Source organism: Stylophora pistillata, chromosome 1, assembly GCF_964205215.1.
Source record: "Stylophora pistillata chromosome 1, jaStyPist1.2, whole genome shotgun sequence".
Classification (NCBI taxonomy): domain Eukaryota; kingdom Metazoa; phylum Cnidaria; class Anthozoa; order Scleractinia; family Pocilloporidae; genus Stylophora; species Stylophora pistillata.
Window position 1 is genome coordinate 6,530,009 of NC_142519.1, and position 14,178 is coordinate 6,544,186.

The window sequence follows — 14,178 nt, forward strand, 5'->3', positions numbered from 1 at the left end:
TAACATTATCAACTCAGTTGATAAAACCAAATTATCTTATGATCCCCCCTCACCGACAAAGCTTGTTTGTACACGAGTGAAGATCAAAAACACATTTGAATATTTTCTTATCCCTTTATTATTTCTACCCCAAAGAAAACACACATTTTTTTTTTCATTTGTGGTACGTCAGTAGTCTAACATGGACGTCAGGTATTCATTCTAGTTGTTTTTCATCTTGTCTGTGACCCAGTCTTTCAAGTAACGCACTTTAGCATAAACTCCAAACTTGTTAGGTAGTGCGCATCCGTGCCCCCAGCTGGTAGCCCCCTCGAGGTACCATTTGCCACTGAATTCGCACACCATAGGTCCGCCACTGTCACCTTGGCAAGCATCGATTCCTCCCATGTCAAGACCAGCGCAGATCATGGACTCATGAATGCTTCCTCCGTAGGCCTGCTGACATTGTGCATGAGAGACGATCGGTACCGACGCTTCTTGGAGTTCATCTGGCTGTTCACCCCCGCTTTGCAGCGTTCCCCATCCTGTAATGTAGCACTTCTTTCCCGGCACTAGGGACAGGTTTGCGTCAGGCAGGCATACGCGTCCTACACCCTTGTCGATCTTCGCACTTTCAGTCAGTTTAAGTAGTGCGATGTCGTTCTGGAAATTATTAGGGTTGTAATTCTCGTGCTTAATTATTTTTTGCACTTGAATTTCTTGCCCGATGTCCGTAATTTTGTGAGCACCCATCCTACGGATAACAATCAAAACTGCATGCGTTAAACAAGACCTTGCATGAGCAGCACATGCATTTAGCCGGAGACTGACGATCGATGTCCAATATGCAGATTAACCCAACTAATAAGGAAAGCTGATAAAACTTTACTGCCCTTAATTCTATTTGATTTCTTACGGTCTCCTAATGTGAATTACCCCATGTTATGCTCACACGGTAGCTCTCTAGTATATCTCTAGCTCTCTAGTATACTTAAATCCAACGGACAAATGTACCTAATGGTCATCGTGTGACATTGATCAAATTTCACAGCTTCGTAGTTTATCATGTTCAAAAAGCTTCATATCCGCGCCAGAGGTGAAAGAGCTCTACTATCAGCAAAGGTATGCATCAACTTGCCACAAGCTATATTGTAGTGGCCAGTGAGTTTATTTAGCAACTACCACCAAATAATTAGTAAGGTTTTTCTAAGAAACAAAGCATGCAACTAAAGGATGCATTTACTGTGAGGGTTAACTGATATGAAAGGACAAACCCGAATAACCGCTGAAAAGTTTTGCATTCTTGGGTCGAATTTATTGCACATTTTGCACGGTTACTTGATGTTTTTTCTCTGATTGGTGGTGAACTTTTTACTTTACTTCCGGAACTTGGAATACCGTGATTTGGGGGCCTAAATCCATTCTAAGATGAGCTACCTTATAGTTGTCACTTTGAATTTCACGCTCTCCACTATTCTGACCAATATATCAATAAGTTTTGTACAAAAAATCAGTCACCAACCTTATAACAACACGATCTTCTGAAGAACCGTACACACAGTGGGCGGCCGTCAACACCCAATATTCGTCAATAAGAGATCCCCCACAGAACTGTCTTCCACCACGGCTGGCTAACATAGCTTGCCACGGCCAGCTGCCTATTTCAGCCGCGCTACCGCCAACAATACGTGACATAGACGGTCTGGATCCGCAATCGCTGTCTATTATTTAAAAGAAAAATCTACATGATATCTAGTTATGATTTACTAAACGTTTCACCGTTAGGAAAAAAACAATAATAACGTCCTCGGAAAGCCATCGATATTTCCAAGAGGAAATGCTCTCGTGGATCGTACCTGATGATGATCCTCCTCCTCCTCCTGGGGTTGGTAAGGGAGGGGTGGTTGGGGGTGTCGTCGGAACTGTTATCGGGGCTAAACGGAAAGAGATGTTTCTTTACTGAATTAGACAAATGACACTTAAAAAATATATGCTAGGTCTTTTTAATGAAGACTGATTCTTCTGGTGCATACTTCACATATCTAACTGAAAAATTCCACCAGCAACCGTCAGAAATGAAGTCTGGGAACAGTAGATTAATTCCATTTCAATTCCATTGTTGGACTACAGGATAAAAGGGAAAATAGAAAATTGTAGTCATTGACTTTTTCGATCCCTCCTTTTGACCTTAACGCATTGTTGACCACCTTACTATGCTCCTTTGTTCGTTGGAAAATAGAGGGAAAAAGGATACCCTTCATAAACAACCAGAATCCAACCATACGTCATCCTTCTTTACATTGTTACTTTTTCACAAATAAGATCCTGTTGTTTTTCAAACGTGTTTGCATTTTACCTTCAAGACAATTTCCCCAACGTCCGTCCCGGTCATAATTATCCGTGAGACTACACCAGTCTCTATCCCAGCCATAACTAGTACATTGATAAAACTGATAACCAGCGAAAATGAACGGGAAGTGGCAGCAATCCCCATCCTCAGTTACACGACTGCAATCTACATTGCAAAAGATAAGAGTAAGGCAACAAAAAAAAATCAAACAAACACCCTTCCCCCCTCCTTCCCCTCCCTTCTGCCGCAAAAAAAAAAAAAACAAGAAAAAAAAAAACAAGAAAAAAGAATACGCAACAGTGCGTTTCCTACGAAGAGTAGGAACGAAAAAGCCCTCAGAAATTTCGTTTCTTTCCTTCTTTCCCTTGGAATCCGAGAAATTTAACTGTTAACGTAGGAGAGAACGAAATGATGTAAGTTGAAACTTGACCACGTAAACGATTTCGATGTTCCATTCAGTTATACTTAATAAATGTTACAATGAAACTTCCTCTCGCGAGAGAAAAAAATAAGTTCTTAGTAAGTTTTAAGAGTATACAAACCATTTGCCGCAGAGAATGCAAACGCCGTAAGCAATAAGATTGCTGAGATCTTCATCTTTCGTTTCACCTGAGTGGGTTACGTTGGTTTATGAGAGTACGTACCATTGAGAATAATGATAGCTTTTATAGTTTTCACTCCCAACGTAATGGACTGTCACTATGTTTAATGCGTTTGCGGACATTTTCTCTCCATGTGTAGCTACATGAATGAAATTACTACTTGCCGCCACTTAAAGATAAAAGGTTGGATTTATTGGAAGTACGTTTACCAAATACAAATCGTTTGATGTTTTATAAGCCAGAATGGGACAGTCAGAATATTTCTTGTACAAAAATTGAATATTTTTATCACACCATATGGTTTTAAGGGCCTTTAAGTGAATGAATACGGTTTGTCCAGGGTATTTTGATTGCTAAGATGTGTAAATCCTCACATATCAGAATGACTCTCAACCAAAAAAAATATGTATCGCATTGAGACATCGTCAGGAGTATATTAACATAAATTTATGTAAAACTCGTGGTCCATTTAAGCTTATTTTTCTTAAGCTTCTCTGTTTACACGTTTTCCTCAGCTTTACAAACAATGCTTAGCTCATGGAAATAGCCAATATCTGTGTACTTGTCAATTTTCTGTCATGACTTGGTTCTTCAGTTTGACTTTCTCTTATTTCTTCATTTTGTTTTTCATATTTCGTTTTTATTTCCTTCACTTTAACCTTCTTCAAATACAACACTGGCTTGGCCTATCACAGTTTTTTGTGATTCAAAAATCGAGGGAAGAAAAATCATATAAAATTCTTACTTTTTTTAAAAGCAATATCTGAAGGCTGAAGCAGTATATTTCTTTCAACCTAAAAACACAACATCATTACAAGTCAGTTTATTTCTTAAAAAGCCGATTAAACATCTAGATGTATATATCAAACATTGGAAAAATGTATTGTCTCCTTCTCTATGAAGCTCCGTTCTTCAGTCACTGGAAGGAAGGAAAAAATAACAAAATGAACAAAAAAAAAAAAAAAAAAAAATTTTAAAATAAATAAATAAATTTTAAAATAGGGCAAGAGTTTAAAACGTCTAATTCCACTAGAGCACGTATTTTCTCAGATCGATGGAAGAACCAAGTAAAACGCTTCTTGTATATGAAGCTGATCAAATTGTTGATCCGCATCATTTAGATTTTAGTGAATATGTTTGTAAGCGCTACTTTTTATTACTTATTCCTTTAAAAAGGGGGGTTGTGTTAACAAATTAAAAGATGAAGGATAACGTTCTACTTGATAATTTTACTTTTCCTAAATTTTGCATTTAAAATCCTTATGAGATCAAAAAGAAGAAGAGTTAGTTTTAGTTCAACGAAATATGCATGAGTGTTGTGTTAAAATTCGAATTCTTTTCATTTCTCTATAAGACTCAAATTTGTGTATTTACAAAACAACTGGGTGGGAATGGAGAAAAAGTCAGATGATTAAGTGGTTAGGAAAGCGATTAAAACATTCACATCCGCCTATAAAAAGTTCCAATTTTTCTGATTTCGTTTTGCAGTAATAATGATCATCGTATTCGTAATATAATAACTATGATAATGGTAATGATAAATGAAAATGTGATGCCTTTCCGCTATGTGTTTTTTGCGAAAGAGCCACGGGTTATTCAACTTAAAGAGTGATGTCTTCCTTCTCCACACTGACTTTGGCTCGATGGAATCATATAACAAATAAACAGGTCATTAAAAATCCACAATACGTTTTTCAAAATCTTTTGGTGCATAGAAACCTTAAAAAACGTCACAGAAAAAATGCTGTAAAATAATAGCTGAAAGATATGGTTTTAAGACATCCGGCCATTTCGTGCATTATTGTGACTTTGAAGTACAATTGCGCGGCTGCTCAGCGGTTTCAGCAAGAAATCAAAGGCATTAAGAACTAGTCTATGTAATCATCAAACATCTTGGGGAAATGAAACTTTTAACCCCTCTACAAATTTTGTTAGCTAGGTTAGTTAGGCATTCAAGGAGGGATGCACAAATATGACCGTTTTTAAAAGTTGCAACTCTCTTTTTGCCATGGTTATAGGCTGCTTGTTGACATCGTAAGGCCTCATCTTCATTGTAATTTTGTTGTCTCTGAAGACTTTGTTTGTGTTTATTAACACACAATTGTACTAGAAATCATGTTATTTTCTACACTTATCATTACCATCATTGCTGTTGCTGTTATCATTAACCATCACCATCGTAATCGTCATATAAAGACTTGCCTACTTTCTTTAGGGTGGCCTACGCTTTTTTTATATCCCTGTACTTTAAATGTATATTTCTGACCATTTTCGCGATGGCCCACTGTTAGTTTTTCAAGCATCAAATGACACGCATGTTGTTTTACTCAATGGCTTTCCGTAAGGACTTGCAGCTGTATGTTACGAAAAAAAGTTTTAAGTAAACATTAAATTTATGTATTCCTAGTGGGCTCACGTTTTTTCCATTCTTGGAAGCATCTGGTCAAACAGGCAGTCCCCGTCTATTATTTTCCTCCTTGACGGTGCTTCTTACTTTAAAGGGGTGTTTATAATTGATAATGGACTTTCCTTAACATAAGATCACGTAAAACCCTCTAAATATGTCTTATATTACTTTTCTGAGCGATTTTGAATTACTAAGGCCACAATGTTCACGTGTAACTGATGAAAAAAATTTGTAAGGGACTGTCTACATAAGTGATGAGGACAGCGAAAACCCATGGAAAGGTTAAATTTAAAATTGTTATTCATCGCGAAAACATCACCACTTAGTTTTCTCTACTTAGATTTACGAAATAAAAAAGTTTTCTCTGCTTAGATTTACGAAATTAAAACGTTAAAAAAGGAGCGTAAAACGAAGGGCTCAGCCAAAAGAGCGTTAATATTCGCTAATATCTGCAGATTTCTAAAGGTCTTGGGAACTTAGAAGTGTCCCAAAAATTATGAAATGCATTATCAGATACAATGAAATATATGAAGTTCATATATTTTGAACTGCGGTGTTAGATACGTATAATGCACGATCCTCGCAGTAGATAGCGCTATTTAAGCAATACATACATACATACATACATACTTTATTGCATAGCTCCCCCCTGGGGGCTCTTCCGCCATACATGAATATAAGATATTAAGTCATAAAAACGTCATAATAAGATAACATGATATTAAAAGAAAAAAAAAAAAAAATTAGCTTATATTTCAATACTAAAGTCACATGTTACGAATTAAGAATATTCTTAAAAATTTTCTTTTTAAAACCACTTAGGCTATCTGTGTCTCTGATAAATTTGGGTAAAAAATTATAACTTTTAGCCCCACGGAAGGCAAAAGCCCTTTGCCCAGCCGCGATCCTGCACTTGGGCAACGTAAGCTCGCTCTTCTGTCTGGTATCTCTTTGGTGAATTTCGGAACGTTGTTTAAATCGTTCACAGAGATAGTTAGGAGTCAAGTTGTTGATGCATTTATAAACCATGACTAAGTCATTAAAAAGTAGTTTTTTCTTTACGTTAAGCCATTTAAGGGACTTCAGTGCCTCTGTGATGTGATCGTACTTTTTCAAGCCAGTCACGATCCTGCAAGCGTAGTTCTGGACTAACTGAAGTTTTTTAATATTCTTATTACTTGTGTTGCTCCAAACTGTCGAACAATAAAAAAGTTTGCAAAAGACGAAAGCATTTATGAGGTATATCAGAGTGCTTCGATCCAGTAAGCAATAGCGATCCAGTAAGCAATAGCGAAAATCAGACCTGAAAAAAATCAAGCCTGTACGGGATTCGAACCACTGACCTCTGCGATACTAGTGCAGCGCTCTACCAATTGAGCTAACAAGCCAACTGGGAGCAGGCCGTTAAGTTGATTCGTAATAAACCCGTGAAAGTGATAAATCAGATACAATGAAATATATGAAGTTCATATATTTTGAACTGCGGTGTTAGATACGTATAATGCACGATCCTCGCAGTAGATAGCGCTATTTAAGCAATAGCGAAAATCAGACCTGAAAAAAATCATTGTATCTGATTTATCACTTTCACGGGTTTATTACGAATCAAGTTAACAGCCTGCTCCCAGTTGGCTTGTTAGCTCAATTGGTAGAGCGCTGCACTAGTATCGCAGAGGTCAGTGGTTCGAATCCCGTACAGGCCTGATTTTTTTCAGGTCTGATTTTCGCTATTGCTTAAATAGCGCTATCTATTGCGAGGATCGTGCATTATACGTATCTAACACCGCAGTTCAAAATATATGAACTTCATATATTTCATTGTAGCTGATTTATCACTTTCACGGGTTTATTACGAATCAACTTAACGGCCTGCTCCCAGTTGGCTTGTTAGCTCAATTGGTAGAGCGCTGCACTAGTATCGCAGAGGTCAGTGGTTCGAATCCCGTACAGGCTTGATTTTTTTCAGGTCTGATTTTCGCTATTGCTTAAATAGCGCTATCTACTGCAAGGATCGTGCATTATACGAAATGCATTATGAAATTATGAAATTATTTAAATACTGTTTAAGATTCGTCAAAACAATCCATGAACACGAATGGAGCCAGTTTTCGCTTTGAATCTTGGATTTCGTTGTTTAGATAAATAGCATATCACTTTTTTTCGCTTGTGAAATAAACAAACAAACAAAAAAAAACTCTCCTTGTGGCTCCTCCTTTCTTATGGCAAGTTTAAACATTGTTGAACGTGTCCAGCTTGGTAACCTCGAATGATCTGCATTTTAAAGATGATATGAACATGGATAAAATTCCACGAAATTGCAATTTATGCTTTAACTTTTCCATTCCATCATATGCAATGAAATGTGTCGTGTATAATATCAATAATGATGGTTTCCTAATGGATAGTCAGTTCGACTAAAAGTTGTACGAAGTGTTATCTTTTTTGATTGAAAATTTCAGTTGTAGAGGACGGGGCATTTGCAAAACTATTAATCATTATGTAGAATTTTTGGACTTCGGAAGAGCCACAGTAAATTATTCAGCCAATAAGTTCTTTTTCATGCACGTGTGGTTCAGTCACGAACTCTGCCTGTATCAAATTATTTGCTATGGAAACACAATGAAGTTTCTGTTTTGTCGACGGCATTTCAATTAAGTTTCGTAAAACCAAAAAGGTTAGGTATCAACGACCATTCTAATGAAAGAAAAATGTCAAGGGAGCTTGTGAGAATATACTTAAAAGCATACAGTTCAAAGCAGGTTCACGATTCGCTTTTCGTTTGCATCTGATTGGCTGAGACGGGCTTTGACTTTGTTCTAAAGCAAGCACTAACATCACAAAGTTAAGTAAAGGAAAACGTTTGCAGTCACGCATAAATTCTGACGCTTAGCTGTAAATTGCTTCATAATTCAAATTCCATTAAGTTGGTTCAAAACATCCTCTGGGGATCAGGACCAAATGCATTTAAAATTTTACTTTCTCATTTTCTACATCCAAAACTGAGTTTCTTTTATTGCAAGCTAACCGTTTAGTAATACACACTCTGTTGACAAAGTTATGTGGGCAGGTGTGTGTAATTCAGTCATGTACAATTTTTGAAAAACTCGTGGTAGCTTAAGTGTCTCTAGATATCTCAAATCCTTCGTGGAATAGATTGATCAGCCAAACTACGCATATTCTTATGGTTTACTGATATTTTCCCCCTTACATCAGCGAGATTTAAGTGTTTTTTTTTTCCAGTAAATAACTAATAGTTACTCTGTTTAGTTAACTTGATGTGTCAAAATTATTTTTATTTGGTTTCTCATTAAATCATCAGAGTCTTAGCTGAAAGTTTATAAAGTTGAAAATCTGAACAATGAAGTTCTTCTGAAGAAATTGTCGTTTACAAAAGAGGTAGCAAATATGCTTGTTTGTTTCACTAAAACTAGCTGTTCAGGTGTTCCATTGTTTTGCCATTATTGTCAATTAACGACTAATTAAAGTCTGTTTAGATGAATAAATGAAATTTCTTTATCTTATTCAACAACGACAAAGAGCACTCCTTGCATCAAATGCATCTGAAAAGTTTTTCATGAAATAAAATCAACAGTTAAAGTTGGTTGAATAACGTTCTGAGAGATTCCTTTTGCCATTGCTTTTGAGTTTTTATTTGATGCTAAGTGCCTGACGCTTTTGTTTGTAGCAGTTATAGCGTGTTCCATTTTGCCAAAACAAATTTGAGCGATGACCACAATGTCAGCTTTTAATAACAACTCTATAAAACATCATTAAAATTGTTCATTGTTCACAGTTCACTGAGCAGGCTGCCGACATGTTGCTGTTTGCTGTATTTCTGGTGAACGTGGCTTTCGGAGCTGGTAAGGCTGGAAAATAAATCTTCATAATCACCATTTAATCTTTAGATTGTTGCACGCAGTATGTTTACGCTACAACTACGACATTCAATCAAGCCATAGTTATAAAATCTATTTCGTAGTCAATATTTCTTTAGAGATTAATAATGAAACTGAGTTCGTAAGCAACAGGTACCTAAGAGAGAAAGAGTGAGAGTTTTGGGAGAAGAAGCGGAAAATAACCAAAATGTTCGAGATCTATCCGATTCAAACATCATTAACAGTGAGTGAGTGATCTTTTTTATATGATCCCTTGCTGGTTATACCAGTCCTTCTTTAATTGCTTGACCTGTTGCTTGCAAAATAGAAGAAACGTTTTTTAAAAACTATCTTATTGAATAATTAAGTACAAAAGCGTTTTGTTTTCTCAAGGGTTCTTTTGCAATTTTGAGAAAGATCTCTGTGGTGGCATACAAATGAAATCTCCTAATGACCAAATGAATTGGGATCGCCGGAGGACTCCAACGCCGTCTGGTGGAACAGGACCATCAATTGGATACGGAGGAAAAGGTATGGAAAACAAAACTGGTCTAAATTAGGTCGAATTGAAACAAAATTCTCGTACGTAATTTGTGATCAGCAGCTAGATTTTAGAATTGTTGAGAAATACTTTGGGCCGGTTGTTTAAAGATAGTTTAACAGTCGATTAACAAAACCGCGTTCCAGGCTATCTTAAATTTCGCTAAATCTCTTACCTGAACGGTTTTATTTGCGAAAAGCGTCAAGAAGGCCGAAAGTTAGCAGTGGAAGGTCGTTTATTTAGTAAAGACAAGACGCTTGCAGAGAGTGCGTAAGGCCCACTGCTTGCGTAAAACCGGCGCGGTTCGCGTTAGTCCTCGTCTACATAACCAGTCCTTTGTGCCTCAAACCTTTTTATATTGTTTTGATAAACTGGTAACAGTTCTTTATGCCGTTCAAGTATGTCTGTAATTGTGCTCGTAACGGACCAAACGGACTCCCACTTTTAAAGCTCCTTGTGTTTATGGAATTAGACTTGCTTCATTCCCTCCTCATCCTATAACCATTATATATAGTTGTTGGAATGAGACCCAATTTTGTCCTCATTGGGTCTCTTCAGTTTTAAACACCACATCACCCAATAGTAGATAGTTCTTGGTGTCTACTCATAAGAATACTTGAGAAAAAAAGGATTCGAAATAAAAAATAAACCCGATAACTATCGAAAAGCCAGACCACATAAAAGCCATTGAATATAGCCAGCTACCCCCTCAAATGGGCTATAAATGGGTTTGTGAACCTTCTTGGTTTGAAAGGGATCAATGTTGGAGCATGCCTTTTTAGCGCACGCCTCTTGCTTCCAGCTGCGGATAATACAGGTACCTGATTACTACAACGAACATTTTTCTCCTTTCTTTCCACTGTGAAACTCCCAAGTGTATTCCATTCGTAAGAACATTTTTGGTCCTCGTTTTGGCTTTGAAGAGTTTAGGAACGTCGAGAGGGGGAAAGCAAATGCAGTTACCTGCAGAACTCAAGGATGTGCTTTGTTTTTGTTTAGGATATTACGCCTACATTGAGACATCCAGACCTCGCCAACGGGGAGACATTGCCAAATTAGTGTATAGGCCCAATCTGGGGAATAGAGGATCATGCATCTCGTTTTACTATCATATGGAAGGACGTGATATTGGAGAACTGAATGTGAAAGTCAACGGGAAAATAGCATTCGAGAAAACTGGTCCGCAAGGTGACGCCTGGAAAAAGGCGGATGTCAAAGTGGAAGAAACAGCTCGAATAGTGAGTGAGCCTGCAATAACTCACAATCAGATGCTATGAGAAATAAATACTGTTATATTAAATACATCTAATTTCTATAAAGTCATAGGAATAAGCAAAAAAATGAAAAACAAATGAACTAAATAGCTCTTATTCCTGAAACCATGCTTTAAAGCTTTGCATAATGCTGAGACTTGGCCAGATTATCTTAAAATAATAAAACAGGAATGCCGCAAGGAACTGCGTTCAAGCAATTCAATTATATTAGTGGTCCCGACCGAAAACAGCTCTTTCCAAGATAACGCGTCGAAGCTATTTAACAATTTACCAGAACCTATTAGAAACTGTAAAGATTACAGAACCTTTTTAAGACTTTCAAGAAATTTTTTTTTGTAATAGAGTACAGAGTGATTAGTTAATTTTACTGTAATTTCTATTATGTCAATCTACTTCTACTTTTTATTGCGTATTACGCAATTTGTGACTAACTTAATTTGATTGATTTTAATTATAATTGATGCATTTTAACAGGGAAGAGCCACCTAGTGGATCTGTTAATAAACCATTATTATTATTATTATTATTATTATTATTATTCCAGATCCGCTTGCACGGTTTAGTTGGACGGCGGTTTCTTATAGTTGTCTACGCGAAAGCGAGGCTATCGAGCTGAGTTGCCCTGAAGATTGCTAAATGATCAATGCGATCTATTTGGTTAATTTTCACTAATTTATAGTTTCTCTTATATTATATTGCAGGTTATCTTTGAAGGAATCCGTGGAGGAGGCTGGCAGGGCGACATTGCTTTAGATAATATTAAAATAGTTGGTTGCGGAGGAGGTATTGAGTTGATATTGTTATGGGTGAACTCAGCTCTCAAGGGCTTTATTTGTTTTGTATACCTGCGAAAGCCGTACTGGAAGACAACCTAACTCGTTTTGAAAGAATCAACCATGGTTTGATAAAATTTAGTTGAGCACCGGTAATTCTCGATTGTACCTTTAGCGAACGCTCTGTTGTCAAAGGCTTATACTCTTTGAGTTCAAGAGAGTTCATACTAACAGGAGCACATCTTAGTGCCCAGTAATTCATCATCTTTGTTTCAGGTGGAATCAATCCCCCGTCCCCACCAAAACCAGGTCCGCCGATATCTCCCCCTAAAGGTCAGTAAAAATATCGCGAGATTATCCTGGTTAAAAACGCACGGTGTTGTATACTAGTATTAAAACTCGGGGATATTGCTTTGTTCTGACGTCAGATTTATGAGTAATTGATCGTCATGATGGGAGAGTTGGAAAATGAATCACGGAACTGTTTTGTGCAATATTTTCAGGTGGTTGTGGCACACGTTCGTCTGTCAGGATCGTCGGAGGCTCTGCTGCCAAGCATGGAGACTGGCCGTGGCAGGCGATGCTGCGAACCAGCTTTGGCCAACCGTATTGTGGAGGAACTTTAGTAAATCCATATTGGATCGTTACGGCAACCCATTGCGTCAGTGGAAAGCCACCCAGTCAAGTTTTTGTCCGGTACTAGATAAGTCGATTCACTTTGCCGCGCTTTTTAACGACATGCGAACATTAAGTTGTTGATTTCTTAAATGAACTGTCGATCATTTTTCGAAACTATTAGGGGACAAATGCACCGTTTCAAAGTGTTGAAAACCTTCCTGAGACGTGATTGGAGGACTTTGATCCTTCATTTTTGTCTCTGATTTGGGCGAATATTACGATACCTGTTTGAAGCTGTCAACCTCAGAGCTCTCGTGATTTTGAAAAGCAAAGTAAACATCTATAATTGTCCGGAAAAGGAAGTTTGAGCGGCAAACAGTGATACAATTGAGCAATTTTTCTTAATCTTTGTAGTGTACAATGAAAGTTACCCCTTGTACACTTCCTAATACATGGAGTCACGGCCATTTTCGTTTTAAGGAGCTATGCTATCTAACTGTGCAGTAGAACTTCAAAAGTTAATTTAGTGTCACAGACTTCTGAACACTTGAGAGCCACCTTTCTGTCATGAGTTTTCTTTCTTCTTTTAGCAAAATACTACAAAATAATCTCAACGATCAGTCCAAGAGGTCGCTATAATCATTATATTTTTCTCCTCTCTTTATACTTTATTATTAATGTATTGCTAAGGGTGGATCGTTCATTGTTTGCTTGTTTATTTTGTAGTCTTGGCGCACATAAACGTGTAAAAGAGGTTAACACTGAACAGGACTTTAAGGTCACCAAGGTTATTACACATCCACTCTATCACAAACCAAAAAGTTACAGCCATGACATAGCGCTCTTAAAATTGGACAAACCAGCTCGGCTAAACAGGTCTGTATCAGCTCTATAATCTCTCACAAACGTTTTGTATAATGGGATATACCTATAATCTTAGCAATGTGGAAAGTTTCAAAAAATCTCAACCAGCAGCTATGAATTACTCACAACAATTACCATCACGTGAAAGTTCATTTCCTAAAGAATTAATTTACGTGAAAAGAAACGTATGTTACTCGTTAAACTGAGCGGTGAGTTATGCTAAATTTGATTAGACTTTGAACAAATTTGTAATAGTTACAATCACGTTTCCTTCCTTCCTCCATGAATAACTTGTAGATAGTTTATTTGAATGTTAACGGGAAGTTTTTCCCTTTCCTTGTTCAGTTACGTGAATATTGCTTGTCTTCCTGAGACTATCGAAGCACCCGTAGAAGGAAAACACTGTTGGATCACAGGCTGGGGCAGACTATCGTCTGGGGGTGCAACACCAGAAGACCTTCAACAGGTTTCTGTTCCAATTGTGGGCCCCACCCGCTGCGAGAAAGCATATCCAAATAAGATCCATGATTCAATGATCTGCGCAGGGGTGGATGAAGGAGGCATTGATTCCTGTCAGGGGGATAGTGGTGGACCAATGGTATGCGAGAGTGACGGCCGATTTTACTTGCAAGGTGCTACCAGTTGGGGATATGGGTGCGCCGCCGCTGGAAAGTTTGGTGTTTACGCTAAAGTCAAGTACCTCCTGCCTTGGCTCCAAGAGGAAATGCGGCAAAACTGAAAACGTGGGCTGAATAAAGAAAAAACCATATTGAGAATTGATAGTCTCATTGCTCGTATAAACCAAGAACTTAATATCAAAGGATGTAATAGTTAAAGAAGATGCCAATAAATACTGATCTGATATTAATCGAATTGAATGAATTATTTTTGTTTA

The 14,178-nt window shown here is 37.4% G+C and overlaps 2 protein-coding genes across 2 annotated transcripts; one reads left to right on the forward strand and one right to left on the reverse strand.

The window, feature by feature from the left end:
• Positions 1-100: 100 nt before the first annotated feature.
• On the reverse strand, positions 101-3,026 carry LOC111335958 (chymotrypsinogen A). Its single transcript, XM_088732689.1, has 5 exons — positions 2,872-3,026; positions 2,336-2,494; positions 1,836-1,913; positions 1,502-1,700; positions 101-733 (listed from the first exon to the last, which is right to left on the reverse strand). The coding sequence occupies exons 1-5, from the start codon at positions 2,924-2,926 to the stop codon at positions 202-204; spliced, it is 1,023 nt and encodes a 340-aa protein (XP_088588815.1). The 5' UTR covers positions 2,927-3,026; the 3' UTR covers positions 101-201.
• A 6,105-nt stretch (positions 3,027-9,131) lies between these two features.
• On the forward strand, positions 9,132-14,156 carry LOC111335944 (trypsin-3). The gene is made up of 8 exons (XM_022941953.2): positions 9,132-9,198; positions 9,607-9,744; positions 10,754-10,992; positions 11,730-11,811; positions 12,078-12,134; positions 12,305-12,497; positions 13,146-13,295; positions 13,629-14,156. Exons 1-8 carry the CDS (start codon positions 9,153-9,155, stop codon positions 14,020-14,022), a joined length of 1,299 nt encoding a protein of 432 aa, XP_022797688.2. The 5' UTR covers positions 9,132-9,152; the 3' UTR covers positions 14,023-14,156.
• Positions 14,157-14,178: the final 22 nt, after the last annotated feature.